General features: G+C 46.0%; 1 protein-coding gene across 3 annotated transcripts in view; it reads left to right on the forward strand.

Annotated features, from left to right (window-relative positions):
- The window catches only part of LOC119817452 (N-acetyllactosaminide beta-1,6-N-acetylglucosaminyl-transferase-like), a 91,076-nt gene extending 76,821 nt beyond the window's left edge, over window positions 1–14,255 (forward strand). For 2 of the 3 annotated variants that reach the window (XM_038334683.1, XM_038334682.1), the window contains exons 2-3: window positions 7,556–7,648; window positions 11,426–14,255. In XM_038334683.1, the coding sequence (XP_038190611.1) occupies window positions 7,556–7,648; window positions 11,426–11,616 (284 nt within the window). In that variant the 3' untranslated portion in view covers window positions 11,617–14,255. The remainder of the gene's footprint in view (window positions 1–7,555; window positions 7,649–11,425) is intronic. The other variant, XM_038334685.1, reaches the window with a different exon arrangement.
- The last annotated feature ends 2,914 nt before the right edge of the window (window positions 14,256–17,169 follow it).

The following is a 17,169-nucleotide window of genomic DNA, read 5'->3' on the forward strand; positions in this document are numbered from 1 at the left end:
TTTTTTTTTTTTGCTGTTTGCTTTTGTTTATTTGTTTTCAAGACAGGGTTTCTCTGTGTAGCCCTGGCTGTCCTGAAATCCACTCTATAAACCAGGCTGGCCTCCAGATCTGCTTGCCTCTGCCTCCTGAGTGCCGGGATTAAAGACGTAGGTCACCCCTGCCAACCTGACTCACATTCTTTTAAAGATTTATTTATGTTTATTTTATTTGTGTTTTGACTGTGTGTATGTCTGTGTGAGGGGTGCCAGATCCCCTGGAACTGAGACAATTGTGAATTGTGAGGTGCCCTGTGCATGCTGGGAATTGAACCCGAATCCTCTGGAAGAGCAGCCAGGGTTCTTAACCATTGAGCCATCTCTTTTATACAAGTTGCTATCCTGGGTGTATGTGCTGCTTTGTTTGTTGTTTTTCCATCTTCTATAATGAAGGGTGATCTTGCGCCTCAGGGGACTTCTGGCGATGTGTGTAGAGATGTTTAATTGGCACACTGGGGTGAGAGGATTGTTACTGGGTCACGGCCAGGGCTGTTGCTAAATTTCCCGCAATATACCGGACATCCCGCCATAGAGAATCATATGTAAGTTGTTGTGGTTTAAGAGTAAAAATTGATGAAGCACTTGGTCCCCAGCTGGTGTCGCAGTCTGACGACTGTGGAACCTTTAGGGGTTGGAGACTTGATAGAGGAAGTACATTATTGGGGTGGGCTTGGAGGTTTTATAGCCTGTCCAAGTTGCTGTTACCTCTCTGCTTCCTGAGTGTGGTTGCAGCCAAAATGATCTTTTTCTCTGTGAAGTAGTTTTTTGTCTTTGTATTTCATCATAGCCGCAGAACAGAAACGTGTGTGGCTCCCGAGATTCTGATGGAAGGATTATGTTTTCAAATTTCCATGAAGTATCAATTACTAAGCACCATACATGCATTGTGTTTCTCACTGGTCACCTCTCTACCCTCATTGCTTCCACATCTGCAAAGCCAACCAACTACAGACCAGAAGTGCTAAGAACAAAACATTCAGATCTCTATGGAGCATGGACAGATGCTCATTCCCTCGACAGCACAGGATGAGAACCGTGGACACAGCATTACATTCTGCTAGTATTTTACATCTCCGAAGTCGCTGGAGCTCCCAGAGCCTGAGCTCTGGCCCCTTAGGCCTGACTCAGCTGCCCACTCTCAGTCAGCCAGTTAAATAGCCGACTGTGAACAGAAGTGAAAGGAGATTTAATCCATGCTGGCCACATTCGAAAGGACAAAGAGGCTCCCCCTAAGCCCATCTTCCCCTGTTGGTATGAGGGTTTCCAAGGCACACGGAGCTAAGCGGACCCTGGACAAGGTGGGGTTTGGTCCATCATTGTCTCTGCTCCGAGTCCTCCCGCAAGGTGGTCTGCCGTTGCCAGAACCTGTTCCTGGGAGCCAAGTTCTCCCTCTGGCTGGCACCAGGTTCTGCCGGCAGTGTCTCTAGAATATTCTCCTTAGGCCGGCCATGGTGGTACCCGCCTCTAATCCCAGCATTTGGGAGGCAGAGGCAGGTGGATCCGTGTGAGCTGGAGGATAGTCTGGTCAACACAAGAGTTTTCCAGGACAGCCAGGACTACACAGAGAGATCCTGTCTGAAACAATAACAATGACAATAACAGACCATCCTCTTTCGTGCCAGGCCGGTTATACAGGCAGATCCTACACCATTTTCTACGAGGGACTTGAACATCTTCAGATTTTGGTATCCAAAGAAGCAGGGGGAGGGGGATCCTTGATCCAATCCCCCAAGGATAGCTAGAAATGGCTGTGCTGACCAAATCCTGCCAGGATTTGTTACACTTTGTCTTCAAGAGAATAATTGGTTGTTTAAAGTCAAACAACTAATTGTAGCAGACAGACTTCAGAATTCCTGTGTCAGTCAGTATGGGTAATAATGTCACAGTCAACAGCCTCAGATAGAGCTTATCTTACAAAACTTATTTTCTTATCTTATTTTGATATTTTGTCTGTACTGTAAACAAATAAAGTTTGCCTGAAGATCACAGTGCGGAGCCACACTAGTTAGCCATAGAGGCTAGGCAGTGGTGGCATACACCTTTAATCCCAGCACTTGGGAGGGAGGCAGAGGCAGATGGATGTCTGTGAGTCCAAGGGCAGCCTTGGCTACACAAGACTGATCCTTTTTCAAAGAAAAACAGCCAGGCTGTGGTGGCTCACACCTTTAATCCCAGTACTTGGGAGTCACATGCCTTTAATGCTAACACTAGTGAGGTGGAGACAGGAAGGCATAGGGCTGGGTAGAGAGAAGAATAGAAAGTGAGACATGAGCTCCAGGCATTCAGTCTGAGGACTTGTAGAGACAGGATACCCACTTCAGTCTGAGGATTTTTTTTAGAGGTAACAACTAGGACTGGCTGCTCTGCTTCTCTGATTTTTCAGCTTTCACCCCCTAATATCTGACTCTGGATTTATTAGTAAGACCAATTAGCGTTCACGCTACAGAATTGGTCTGAATGGATAAAGGCAGGGAGTAGTTATGGTAGCTTTTCCACCTTGTTAGTCAAGCTTCAACAGCTGTCTCATGTCTAGCACCATCATTAAATTGTGAGACATCTCCTTCAATATTTGATATTTAAATTCCTTGTGGGTCTAACAAGTGTCAGGGGACATATCTGAGCTTGAATCGAGCAATTGCTGGAACTCGTTATCATGCATGAGTCTCCCCACATGAGGAGAAAGCTCTAAGAAGATAATGAGGAGAAACGAGGTTCATATAAATCGAGCTCGTATTTCAAAGAATCTTATTCATTTATTTAACAAACACAGCTATTTAACCAGTAAAGGCCAAGACCCAAGAAAAACATTCCAGGTCCCTCCGCAAACTGTATCTCGAATGTTCTATTTACAGACGCCTATGAAGAGCAAATGAGAGAATTGGATTTTTTGGTGAAAATGTTTTCTCTGATAACATTGACAATCTTCTTTTTGCCTTACCCTGGAAATAATGAGAAAAATGAACTTTTGTTAGGTTTCATGTGAGTCAAAGATGCACTCTTACCTAGTGCCCTGTGAGGATACTTTCAGATCCCAGATCCCTGACCAATAAGCATGGTAATGACAATAATAGGAGCAACAACAACAGAGTTGAACCTGTATACAGCATTTATTTCCCGTCATAGTATTGAGAAGACAGTTGTGTGTGTGTGTGTGTGTGTGTGTGTTTCAGCATCTCATGTATCCCAGGTCGGTCCCCAACTCACCATGTGGTAGAGGATAATCTTGAACTTCGGATCCTCCTGAGTGGTGGGATTACCGGCACCCAGGCATTTGCTACCACACTCAGCTTATTCGGTGCTGAGGATCAAACCTGGGGCTGTGTGTGTGCGAGGTGAGCATTCTACCACCTGGGCTAAGCCTCCAACTCCCACTTTTTGACCAGCATTTCCTAAAGGAAGCTAGATAGCAGTATAAACAAATGTCACGCGAGTAAGAAGCCCAAGTGCTGTTTTATGAAACTTCTGTTCGCGTTATATGGATGTGTGTGTGAGAGACAGGGGTAGATGATGTCATTTCCCTCCCTGGGGTTTGCATACAGTCTAAACTAAAAAGCCACTGGCTTCCTTTACTCACTTCCCTGGCACAGAAACTCTCAGCTTTAAAAAATGCCACATAATACTGAGCAGAGGACCTGGGTTTGGTTCCGAGGACCCACGTGGCAGCTCACAACTCCAGTAACTCCGGTCCTGGGTGATCCAACACTCTCTTCTGGCTCCTAGGATACCAGACACACACACACACACACACGGAGATATACATGCAAGCAAAATACACATATGCATAAAATGAAAATAGATGAAAAATACATACATACGTCTCAAAGACACAAACTGAAGAAAGGATATAAAAATAGCAACTTTTGACTATTGGGGCAGATTTGAGTGGGATAGGAGAGAAAGAACAGGATGAAGATTGAAACGAGATGAAGGAAGGATCTCAGAGAAGGAGGGGAAGGGAAGGTGTCATTGTGGCCTCATCACGACGTCGTCCCTGCCCTCATCTTTTCTTAGACTTAGCCTTGCAGAGGTTTCTGCTATCCTGGGGAGGTGCTGGTCCTCTTCCAGGAAGTCTGGGTGGAGCCCAAGATTCTGCATTTCTAGTGCGTTTCCAGGTAATGCCAATGTTTCAGTCCAAGAACCACATTGGAACAGCTCGCTTTATGCCAGGAACTACACCCATTTCTTCCAGACTTCTCTATGCCCCAGGAGTGTATGGGAGATATGTGGGGGGGGGGGGCACAAAGTGAAATTGCTCCCTCTTCTGTTAATAAATGTCATTTTATGCACAAGTGTGAACCACAGATAATATTTAAGCGGACATGTTTGAGGCCTGTCATCAGACAGAAGGTATAGGAGTTTGCAATTTCATTTGCTAGAGATTAATGCGTGCATGTGTCTATTCAAAAGGTAGGGCGTTCTTGTAAATGTGCTGATACTATCGCGGGGATAATGGAATGCGTTCCTCAGTTTGTGCAATCAATATTGATGAGCGTGAAAGAGAAGAATGCCTTCTCAGAAGTGTACTTGCTTAAAGATTAAGGGCTGTATTGTCAGGAAGGTGTTTTACATCGTTGTCTGGTGAGCTTATTTAACCTAAATACACTCATAAACATCATCACACACGGATTACCTTGACAGAGTAAAATAAATTGAATTCCCTCCTGGCTTTCTACATTCCCCAGGCAAGTTTTAATATACATTCTTTTACTTTTAATCTAGGTTATTTAAGAGTATGTATCAAGAGCAAAATAAGGAAGCGTCTTTTTGGATAAGCAGGTACTATAATAACCTTTAAGGTGTTTAAGCACAAAGCAGAAGGAAGTGGTACCATTGTAGTGTTTCTGTTAAATGCTTTCAAGCTTGGGAGACAAAACCAAAAAGAAAAAAGATTCTTACTGGTAGAGAGCCCAAGGGTTAAAAATCCACACTATTTACAGGAAAGGTTGTGACAACATTTCATTTTAGTTGGGAGACTTGGTTCATAATAATCATGTGTCAACAGGTCGGCAGAACAGGGCTGTTTTCTTCTGAAATGTAGATTTTAATTAATTTTTTTAATGAGATGGGTTAGTTTTAAATGCTTAATTCTATTCAATTTCTTTCAAAGGTTGGGTCTCAGACCTTCCTTCCAACCCATCCCCCCTTATTGGAAAATGCCAGCTTCTTTGGTCAGTTTGAGACTATAATAAGTCACATTCTAGCTGTCCTGGCAGGGAAAAGAAAATCTAGAGATACACAGGGCCCTCCTTTCAGCTATCAGACCTTAAAGTAATGAATCCCAGAGCATTAAAATCTGCCCCCAGGAAATCCTCAATGGGTGGTGGGAAAAGCTGAGGACCTGGTGCCACCAACGGGGACCTCACCTCCTAGGAAGGGATTTCCCACAGTTCTGACCACCTTACAGAACAGACAGAAAGGTAGTGATAGGTGAGACCACACCATACCCAAGGCTGCTGAATTATGCACAATCCTTGCACTCTAGTTAAGCCTAAACCTCACGTCAGGACACTAGAAAGACAAACTGGCTTCGGGGTTAAGACTGGCTTCGGGGTTGTGTCGGGACCCCATGATCTGCTCTTCCCAGTGTGGCCACATTGAATAAACCTTTCTCTGCTTTTTACTATTGTTTTTGTCCAATCGTGCTGAGGACAAGTAGACAGTCCTAGCCTGCGGAGCACCAGAGCCCAAATCTTTCCCCTAAAAAGTCCACAAAATCGAGAGTTTAAACAGCACAGAGATTGTCTTGCTGTTCTGAGCTTGGAAGTAACACTGAAGTCGGAGCGCCGACTGGACCGTGGCCCCATCTGCTTCTGAACACACCCTCCATTTCCTTGCCTTTGCACCTGAAGTCCTCACTGGAAGGGAGGGTGCGGGGGGGGGGGGCCGAGGAGTCCTTCCCCTACCTTCAAACCACCATGGCTGACCACATCTCTTCATCCCTACCCCTCCACTGTTACTATAAACTGGATCCCGAGAAGCCCTGAATCCTCACCCTGGAGTAACTAAGAGTGGGTGAAAGGGTGGCTTTTGTTGTTGTTGTTGGCCTTCCTTTTGCTTTTGCCTCATGAATTTTGCTTACTTCTGCTCCTAAGGAGGGTCTGTCTAAAATCCAAGGCTACTGAAACTATTTCATCTCCCTGGAGGTCAAAGGGCATAAAGATAAAAGGAGCAGGCACCTCCCTGTCAGCTTTTACAGCATCAAGTTCTGGGGCCCCACTCCAACGCTCCACCCAAAGTGGCAGGAAGTCTCTAGTGATTGTCCTGAACCTGCACTTGTGCTGAGTTCTAGGAACAGCAGAGCCCCAGAGATCTGCTTATCCCATGGTGAGATCACACCCAAGCAGGGGCAATCATCTGGGAACTGCCCTTGGCCTGCCAAGCAGTCGGGATTTCTTCCAGCCACCTTGCATAACCAAAAGGGAGATAAGGATCAGCCAGATCAGGCCTTGTGAAGACTAGTTTAATCTGCCTGCCTCTTGCCTCCATCCCGCCCTCTAAATAGTTGTCCTTCTATTTAAATTTAAAGCTCTCACGTCTGTACCCCAAAGATGAATACAGACACGGGGTTATTGGCCCCCCCCTTTATACTTCCCAATATGCATGAAATCTTTATTCCCTGCCTTTGACCACTGATCTTATCTTTGATTGGTGTCCTGGAGTGAAAGGCTGAGTCTAGTGGAACCATGCCTCCCCGGGCTAGGGCCTTTGCCCTAAAGCTGGTAGTGTTACTGCCTACCCGTGATGAAATTGCACCCATCCAAATAATTCAGGATAACCTATTGAAGCCTAGCTGAAGGGCAGTTCCATTCCTCTTTGCCATGTAATACAGCATATCCACAGGTTTCAGTGTTTAGAATGTGGAAGTGTGTGTGTGTGTGTGTGTGTGTGTGTGTGTGTGTGTGTGTGTAGAAGGGACATTATCCTTCCTACCAAAGTATGCTTTATCATCTTAGAATTTTCTAAGAGAGGACTGTTGCATTTGGGGCACAGATATTTGCATAGCATCTTTACCTCTAAATAATATTCTGTATAAATTAAATTATAAATTGCATTCGTCATGGTGAAAGATGCCACAGTTCTCGCAAAGCAGAGGATGCCTCTTTCATGGTTGTGTTGATTCCATACACTCTCAAATGCTTTGGAGGTCTGGATTCTAAAACCCTCCACCATTTCCAGTCACGAGTTCTGTATTATTTGAGGGTATAACTGCCCTGTATGGCTAAGGGGGCCCTTTCATGACTTATCCAGAGTGTATTGAGAAGAATGGAGTCTGCTGAGATAGCTTGCCACTGTGTTGTTCGAATGGGACAGCGTTGTTTCCCCATAGGACATGAGGCAATGCTTGCAGGCATTTTTGGTTGTCACATTTAGGAAGAGGGTGCTGTTGTTGTCTGGTGTGTAGAACCCCAGGGGACCGACTGTTGCGCAGTACACAACAGCCCGAAGGACAAAGAGGAGCTGTGGAGACTGAATTGAGATTGAGCTCCTGGTTCTTATTGCTCTTTTATCACCATTGCAGGAGTTCCTGGTGCCATGCCAAATGCCTCCTGGACGGGCAACCTCAGAGCTATCAAATGGAATGATATGGAAGCTTTGCACGGAGGCTGCCATGGTAAGGTCTCCTGTTCTGAGCTCTGTTGCCTGTTGCTGTAGGCATGAGGGTGACTGTAAACATAACAGACGGGGTTCTTGCACAGAGAAAACTGGAGTACACAGACAGATGGGGGTTGTTAGAGACGCCAGGCGCTGCGTCACGTTGTCTCCTGACATTAAGTTTCCATTTCTCAGACATTCTCAATCTCAGAGCTGCCAAGGAGAGACAGCACTTTCAAGTTAAAGTGAACTTTGTCCTTGCAAATTTCTGCTTTCTCATTGCCCCTTGCTTACCATTCCTTTTGAGAATACAGGGGTTTGGACAGGTGATGTCACATCCTTGTGACAGAGCATGCTCACACCTTGCCCCACATCACGGGTCGTGGGTGACTTGGTGTTTGTGACCCCTCTGGCACAGGGCAGGTGATGTCAAGGAGAAAGGACTCTTTCCAAAATAGACAAGAACTAAAGACCCTAAGTGGTTGCCTTTTGCAGCAGGGTGGAGGATGGGACGAGACAGGGTCTTAGGTAGCCTAGAGTAACCCAGAACTTGCTATGTAGCCAAGGAAGACCTTGAAATCTGGATTCTCCGCTTCTGTCTCCTAAGTGCTGGGGTTGCAGAAAATATGCCCCGCACTCTGCTAGTCGTGGTCATTTCTGTAGACACGCATGAAGAAGGAATTCCGCCAGGCATCATGCACTCCTGACACCACCTAGCACATAGTGAGCGGTGCATCTACCTGCTTGTGCTGCTGTACCAACGCAGCACAGGTCGGACAACTTATACGGCAGAAACTTCCTCATTTTTCTCAAGACTGTGATCTCAAGATCACAGGTCACAGAACTGGCTTCTTTCTTAGCCTCTCTCCTGTGGCTTTTAAATGACCTCATCTCCCTGTGTCCACATGTGTCTTTTTACTGTATCCTATTTTCCTCTCACAAGAGCTGGGCGTAGTGGCACAGGCCTTTAATCCCAGAATTTGGGAAGCAGAGACAAATAGATCTCTGTGAGTTCAAAGCCAACCAAGTCGACATAGTGAGTTTCAGGACAGTCCGAGATACATAGTGAGACCCTGCTTCAAAAAAACCCGGTCCAGTTCCCATTGTCTGTATACATCACCCTCACCCCATTTCATTAAGCCAGCCACACTCTGCTTCCCCCCAGTATATACACAGTCCCCTCTGATCTGCCTCATGCACACCAGCCACCCAGGTGGCATCATTACCTTGAACTATAGCCTTCCCCTGTCAGAGAAGCTACTGCCCCAATAGCACAGGCTTGCCTGCAGCCTCTCCTCTCTGCTTTCTCTCATGCCCTGTCCCTCCTTAGTCGAGTAGGTGGACTGGTCAGCCTTGTATTTTTCTAGGTGCCCTTCTTGCTCACCAGCTCGGAACCGAGCTAACTGTACAGAACCTGAGCAGCCCAAGCCCACCTCAGACTCATATTTCATCTTTCAACATTAAATATCTGCTATGCCAATGAATGCTGGAAAGCTTCATGCCATGAAGGGCGTAAATACTGCCCTCCAAACCAGTACATAGGGAGAAGAGAGACGCAGAATCCAGAGGGACTGGGACATTGCGTGCCATCACTGCAGTGACTCAGTAACACAACATAGAAGAGGTTCTGGAAGGACACTCAAGTGTCCACCCTTTCTTTAGACTCTTGAAACAAAGCACCCCAAGGCAGTGGGGGTCCCCAGGAATCTCCTACTGGAGAAGGAAAAGGTTGAAGCCTGGTGCCAGTCAGTGGGAGAACTTGTCGCCCTGGTAGATGGTTCACACAGGCCTGACAGTTTGCCTGACTGCCGCGCTGAGTGGAACCACACCGTGACAGGGACTGTTTCACACCTCTGGTCTTTTAAACCTCAAAGATGGGTGTGAAGCGAGTCACTGGGTCTCCTTGCTCCTCTCCTCAATGCGACCACATTTAATACATTCCCTTTGTCTGCTTCTCATCATTTTTTGTTTGGCTGACTAAAGAAGGTTGAACCTGGCTTACTGCAGCTGGGACCCTGGCTCTGACCCCTAATGACGCTTATAACACTGTCACTCTGGGGACCAATCCAACTTTCCACCCTTCCTGTTTCCGACGCATCTCCAGCAGAATCCCGACTCAAACAGAAATTTCCCCTCTCTCCAGTGTTTCCAGAGGCATTACCTTCAGTTTTTCCACAACCACTACCAGTCACCCTGTGCTTCCCAGGTGAACCCATCCACACCCCTCCCTCCCGGCTGCCTCCATTCCTGCACTCAACAGTTAACTAAAGTAATGCAGAAATATTTACCAGCCACTGTTCCAGAGGCAGAGGACGCAGAAGGGGGCAACATGGTCTAAAATCCCTGCTTTTCTGGAGCATGTAGTCCAGCCCAAGAGTAGCAAGGCCTTGCCTAGAAAGAAAGACAAGAAATAGTATCTCCCTTCCTTTCAAAAATGTGTAAAACACTGCAAATAGATAAATGTCACATATATCATAAACTATTCATGTGTGTCATTTATAGTCAACACATTTTAAGATACTTATGACACATAAAAAATGAATGTATATATGAAACAATAAATGTGTAAGGCTTGGGTATAATTGTATGATATTTATGTGTATATTACCTACACAATACACATATTTATGCATGCGTTCCTTTTTGCACACACACCAATTGGTAGTAAACACCAAAACACGAATGAATGAGGGAAAGGTGGTAGGGAGGGTCTTACTGAGAAAGTGACCTTGAGGTGGTGACCAGCGCTGGGCTGTGTGTTATCTGGGAGAGAACAGGTTATAGGGGTATAGGGAGAGCCCCTGGAAGAGTCAGGGGGAGTGAGGCTGCTGTACTTGGGGCTGGCAGGGGGACAATGTGTTTGTCTGAAATAGTTGAGGAAGAGCAAAGAGTGACCAGAGTCTGGAGTTTCAAATGCCAGACACTGAGCAGAGAAGATCTATTCCACCTGTGTGGTAACAGAACCTTGCTGGCTGCTGGCTGGCTGCTGCTGCTGCTCTCCCTCTCCCTCTGTGTGTGTGTGTGGGGGTGGCTGCAGAGTATGATGGAACAGCTTGGGGAGGGGCAATTGTGAAAGAAGATTATTAAGAACTTCGGTGCTAGCCTGGCACATGGAATTGCAGCACTCAGGAGACAAGGCAATCAGGTTGCTAACTGAAGACCGGCCTGTGCTACACAGAAAAACTCTGTCTCAGAGTCCACTGCTGACTGACATGCTACACTGGGGAGGCTTTACAGTAGCACCCAGAGGTGGAGGCCACAGTTGCGTAGACTCCATCAGAGCTCAGAGAAGAGGCAACACAAGCCGAAAGAGCCTCTTTCATCCCTGCACTTCTAGAACTTACCTGTAACTCTCATGTGCTCACACACAAACTGCTTTAGGACCCTGTTTTCATAGTCTTCAATGCTCTTCTTATTCAAGTGCGTATTTGTGCCATTTGTCCTAAGCGCTTTAAGCTTCTAGTGGGCTAGGGCAGCCCAGTCATGTTTCATTGGCATCTCACCATACTTGATCAGGTTTCTGCTACCTCTAGTTCACCGCTCTAAAGACAGGTATGTCTAGCCGGGCGGTGGTGGCGCACGCCTTTAATCCCAGCACTCGGGAGGCAGAGGCAGGCGGATCTCTGTGAGTTGGAGGCCAGCCTGGTCTACAAGAGCTAGTTCCAGGACAGGCTCCAAAGCCACAGAGAAACCCTGTCTCGAAAAACCAAAAAAAAAAAAAAAAAAAAAAAAAAAAAAAAAAAAAAAAAAAAGACAGGTATGTCTAACTGTTTTTTCACCCCGTCTCCCCCAACAGGTCACTATGTGCATGGCATCTGCATCTATGGAAACGGAGACTTAAAATGGCTAATAAATTCACAGAGCCTATTCGCTAACAAATTTGAGGTCAACACATACCCTTTCACTGTGGAATGCTTGGAGCTGTGGCTTCGAGAGAGAACCCTCAATCAGAGTGAGACCGCCATACAACCCAGCTGGTATTTTTGATCCACAGCAGCTCTGGCCGGAAGGGAAAACAGAAGGTGTAAAAGCAGAGCCTTCCTCTCCAAGAGACCCTCGCCTTGGCTATGCAGAAGGCTTCAAGAACTGGTTTCAGGAAAATATCAGGACCTGGCTTCACGACTATGCTTAAATTATCCAGTGGACACTGTGATACACTGTCAGGGTGGCAGGGTGTAGCTGTCCTGCCATTTTTAGCTAGTCTGGTCATTTCTTTTGAACATCTCTTCTGCGTCTTCTTTTTTCTTCTTTTTTAAAGACAGGTTCTTGCTGTACATCTCTGGCTACCCTGCTTCTTGCCAGGTAGCCCAGGATGGCCTTGAACTCTCATCAATTCTCCCACCTCGCACCCACCAAGTGCTGCTATTACAAGTGTGTACAAACACACCTGGCTCTGCTGTCTGGCAGTCACCTGATGCTACTGTTGTGGTCGATGATAAATTTAAATGCATCAGCTCTTTGTGCCAGATACTCATATTAGTATATCCTGTTGGAAAGGAGAATGGTAGGTGGTACTATCTAAGGAAATCAAAACTTGGTTTTTTTTGAGGAGGAAGTGTTATTCATAACCATCTTTGCAGCAACTATGTGCCCAGCCACACATAGGCGTAGAGATGGCTTTCTAGTAATTCACCGATTTCATTAAATCAGGAATGGATCGACTGCGGTGGTGCACGCCTTTAATTTCAACACTCCGGAGGCAGAGGCAGGCAGATCTCTGAGTTTGAATCCTGCTTGGTCTATGGAGAAAGTTCCAGGACAGCAAGGGCTACACAGAGAACCCCTGTCTTGAAAAACAAAAACAAACAAAAGGAACTGATCTTGAAGAGCTGAGGAACTATATAGTTCAGTGTCTGAGCATTTAACGGACACATGTGCGGACTTGAACTCCATCTCTAGTATCACAAACAGACCTGTGAACATGGACATTCTCAGTTTACTTGTGTCTGAAGTTGTGTGTATAGTACAAAAGCCATTAACATGCGACAGAACATGTCCTGAAGACAGGAGACACTCTGTGGCTGCAGGAAGAGGACCTCAGGGATGCTGGGCGTTTCCATATTCTATTCCAGAATGTTCTCTTTCCCACCGAGAACCCTGAAACAGCGTCAGAGGAATGACGGGATTCTTTCTTCCCCACAGAAAAGGTGCTAGTGCGGTCTGGAGCCTGTGAATAGCTCACTTCTGGGGTTCTGTTTCTGTATGAGTGATAGGGACCCAGTTCTCTTGTACACAGCTTTAACCACACCAGGACAGCCTCCAGGTAGCTTTGCAATGATTGGTGCTGACAGGCGTTCCTGAATACTTAAGAGCTTGATTGTACGTGGGTATTTGTGTCATTTTTCATTCATTCATTCATTCATCCATTAGTCTAGTCTGCCTTCACTAAATGCCTCTCAGATGTCTGTGATCCCCTGGACACATGTTGACCCAAGAGGGAAACCAGACAGATATTTTCTCCGCTGTAAAACTGGGGAGTATATCAGCCTCTGAAACCCTGCTCTAGAGTCTTACAAAATGACTGCACTGCGCATGTGCCCTGGCCTGGCTATATATAACATCAGACCATAGGGATCAGTAATTACAGTCAGGTTAGTCCAGAGACGTGGGGGGAAGGAGAAACAAAAGCTAAAGCCTGTTGGCCCCCACCAGCTCCTTCTTGTCTCGTTTTATTCAAAAGTCACAGCCCTCTCTCTCAAGGATGACGTGAGCATCCGCATCTCTCAAATGATGTAACGAGCCTTCGGGTGACTTGTTATAAGTTCTTATATTTGCTCCTTTACAATCATAAGTGTCCTTCTGATCCTCTCAGCTCATTTCCATAGGGCTGTTGAAAGAAGGGAAAATAAAGCCATACGTAGTATCTCCAGAGAAGGCAGAGCTTAAAAATGGACTCTTAATTTGGGGAAAAAGTTACATCATTCAGAAAAATGTGAGGTTAGAACTCAGCATGTGGGGGTGCTTGCCGTCAAGCCTAACAACCTGACTTTAATTCCTGGGACCCACAGGATGGAGGAAAAAGAGTTCACGCCCACAGGATGGAGGGAGAGAGTTCACGCCCACAAGTTACTCTATGACCCCACCACACAAACGAATAAGTATGATTTTTAAAATGTGACCATCTTTGCTAGCTCTCTTGTATTCATAAATATTTATTTCTTCTAATGGAAAAAGCCCTTGCTTTAAATGGCATCACTTAGCACGATTTCATTCTTGCACTGTAATTGTACCTGCTGAGTGCTGATCGTCTTTAAAGGGAATCTTTTTCCTTCTACCAAAAAATAAAATAGCACTGTATCGAGGACTCAGGGGTTGAAAGCAGGTATACATGTGGTCAAGGTCAAGTCTTAGACTGGTCTCTTTTTATTACTCGGATGATAGCACCTGAAAAGAAATGTTTTACACTGGATCTCTCCTGGGAAATGAGAAATGTTTTCTGGAATAGAAGTTTACATGCCCGTTGCTGGTCACCTCTTTCTTGTAAATACTTTAATATTGGAAGAGAGTAACATCTGAGCTAGTGAGCTAGCTGTGAAGGTACCCTCATCTACGATATCCATTTTGGTTTTGATGTTTTCTGTTTTTATTTTCTTAGAAATAAATTAATATATTGTTTTCCACCTTCAGGGATAGTGTGTGTATTTATTTGATAACTGGTTAATATGCATTAAAGAACATGCATTAAAAAAAACCTCAATGGCCCAGTCTCCCCAGCTTTTAAAAGGACGAAAGAAACATATTTATATATGTGTGGCTGCATAAAATCATCTGCCCACTAAAAAAAATAGCTGACCTTTCCCTTTGTGGGGTGAGGGGAGAGCAACTGAGAATAAAGATGAAATGGGAAATCGGTTTTATATGTGCGATTGTGTGTGTGGTATGTATGGACACTGTCTTTCCTAGAATATTGAGCTTGCCCTTTGGGCTGGATTGGCTGGCTGATGAGCCCCAAGGATCCACCCACCTTCACTCCTCCCTTGTATTGGAGTTATGGGCATGACCTCTTCCCTTCTCTGGCTTATACCGTGGGCGCTGGGGATCCTAACTCAGGTATTCAAGTTTACCGAGCAAGCATTTTTACCAGGCATAAGTCATCTCAAAATTGTCTGCTGTGTTGGTCAGGCTTTCAGTCAGTAATCCCTATGACCAGAGACTCCGGGGAAGCAGTATAACTGCAGGAGCATTTGTTTAGAGTCACAGTATTTGGAAGTGTCAGTCTAGTGTGGGAGAAAAGGCATGGCAGAGCATCTGGGAAACAGAAAATTTTGTTTTGTTTTGATTTGATTCAGGAGGGAGCCAGAGCAAGAGAGAGATCCCAAAGATACAGTCCCAGCAATCTACTTCCATCAAGGAGTCCCCACCTCCTATGCAAAGTTGTGCATCTGTTCTGGTTCCCTGCAAAGACAACTGCTTCCTGCCTCATAGGCACTAAGCTAGCAGTTATTGGAGACCATTCAACAAAGCCCTGCCTCACAGGTCGTACCACAAGTAAGTTAGTGATTTTTCAGGAGCCGTTTGCATCAGGTTGTCTAGCAACAGGAAGTGAATGACACCAAGCAATTTACCTTTGACATTAGTCACCTGTCAAATGTGATACATGAACCAAATCCTATGTGATCTCTCCTAGTCACCTGTTCTGTTGGGGGCTGCAGACCTCTGGCCCCTTGACTTTCTCTGCCTGCCTCAGACCCTTTGCCTGCTGGAGTAAACGGAGTAAACAACTTGTTTTCCTGTGCCTGCAGCTGCTCTGAGCACGAGACTCTCATGAGTTCCTGATGGCAAGGGAGTGGTTTCTGGTGGGTTTTACAGCTGGAAATCCCAAGAGCTGGGGCGTGGCTACCAGTATAAGGATCCCTGTATAAGCTTCCCTGGAGCACAATAAAGTTGTCATTCTTGTTTCAAGGATGACCGGTGTCCCCATGTCTATGTCTGTCTGTGTGCATGAATTTTTAAATCTCCAGCCTAGTTCCCAGCTCACATACTGTCCCATGGTGTAGGCGCTGTACTGTTCTAGATGGAGAAAGCAAACTTCTGGAATAAACCAATGAAGTTTTAACAGTGCTACCGGAGCAGTATGGTGGCACAGGGGCACAGATTGGGGGGCGGGGGTGAGGGCTTCATTTGATGAGGTCATCAGGAAGTTCTGCCTAGTGGGATACTTTGCACTGCAATTTTGCCATCTGCAGGTGAACACAAAGACTGTAGCTGGACATTAGAGTTTGCTTTCATCATTCTTCCTTCTAGTCTTGGGGAAATTCCAGCCAATTACAGACTCCTTGGAACATAGCTGGTTCCAGAGCTTAGGCAGGGAAGACCAGACATGAGCCAGGAACATGCTGTTGCAACGTGTGGCATCATGTGTCGCAAGTTCAGGGGCTGACTTGAACTCTCCTACTCCCTCACAATTATGACAGTAATATATTGTGACCCAATAACTAAAATAAGAAACCATGCATGAATAATACATGCATATGCCCACACGCATATATATAAATGCATGTATAAAATATACACATTATGAAAATGTGTTAAGAAGCTCTTGACTTGAAGTGAGTTCTTGCTCTTGATTCTGACAATCAGCCAACAAGTCAGTCATGGTTCTTTCCCTTACCCAGGACTGAACAAACTGATTCTGTGATGGGCTAGGGAGTAAATGTGACGCAATAGTCGTCGTCTTCGTCCCTCCCCCCCCTGCAATCTAAGGGCTACTTATTAAGTAAGCACTTTGACGATACATGCAGAGTCAATGAATAAGACACATCAACCAGGCCTGGAGGGGTGCGCTCAAATCTCAGAACACAGGCGGTGCAGTTGAGGCCTGTCTAGGTTACAGAGTAAGACCCTGATCTGGTCTGGAGCTCAGAACTCAGTAAGAGGGTGTAGCCCAGGCTCACTAGAAGGTTAAGAAGTGAGTTAAGGTGCAACATGATGAGGCTGCAATTGTAAAACTAGCCACTGGGGTGCCGGCAAGATTCAGTAGCCAACCGGGGCACTGCAAAGTTTGCTGGGCAGGCTCCCCCGATAAAATAATGGGAAGCCCTTCTGCAGGATGACGTGAACCCTTCTGTGAAGGCAACAGCTAGGACGCTGCCAGCATCCTCTCAGAAATTGCTTTCTGGTTCGCCCACAGAGTTCGCCAGAGGCGAACAGCACTGGGAGTCTTTTAACCTCATTAGAGTGCCCAAGTGACACTTACCCCGAAGCCACCGGCAGGGCATTACTGAAACTCACTGGGAATCCGCCCTCCCAGTTTAGCTGAGAAGAAGGTCAGCTCCAAGCTACCAAACTCAAGGCAAAGGCCTACAATGACTGGAAAGGAGATTACTTCCTCTTACGGAAGCCCTCGTTCTGCCTTTGCTGCTGAAATGCCCTGTGTGCTGGCAAAGAAGTGTTTCAATGGCCCAGCTCTGTATTGGAACGAAACACACATTGGAGCTGAAAGGGAAGAAACTGCCCAGCACTGTCCGCCCGTATTGTGTTTCCATTGCTTGTAGGCTCCCAGAGACCATCATAGGATCACAGGAACATGGCGGGGTCGGG

The sequence above is a fragment of the Arvicola amphibius genome, chromosome 6, assembly GCF_903992535.2.
Source record: "Arvicola amphibius chromosome 6, mArvAmp1.2, whole genome shotgun sequence".
Taxonomy (NCBI): domain Eukaryota; kingdom Metazoa; phylum Chordata; class Mammalia; order Rodentia; family Cricetidae; genus Arvicola; species Arvicola amphibius.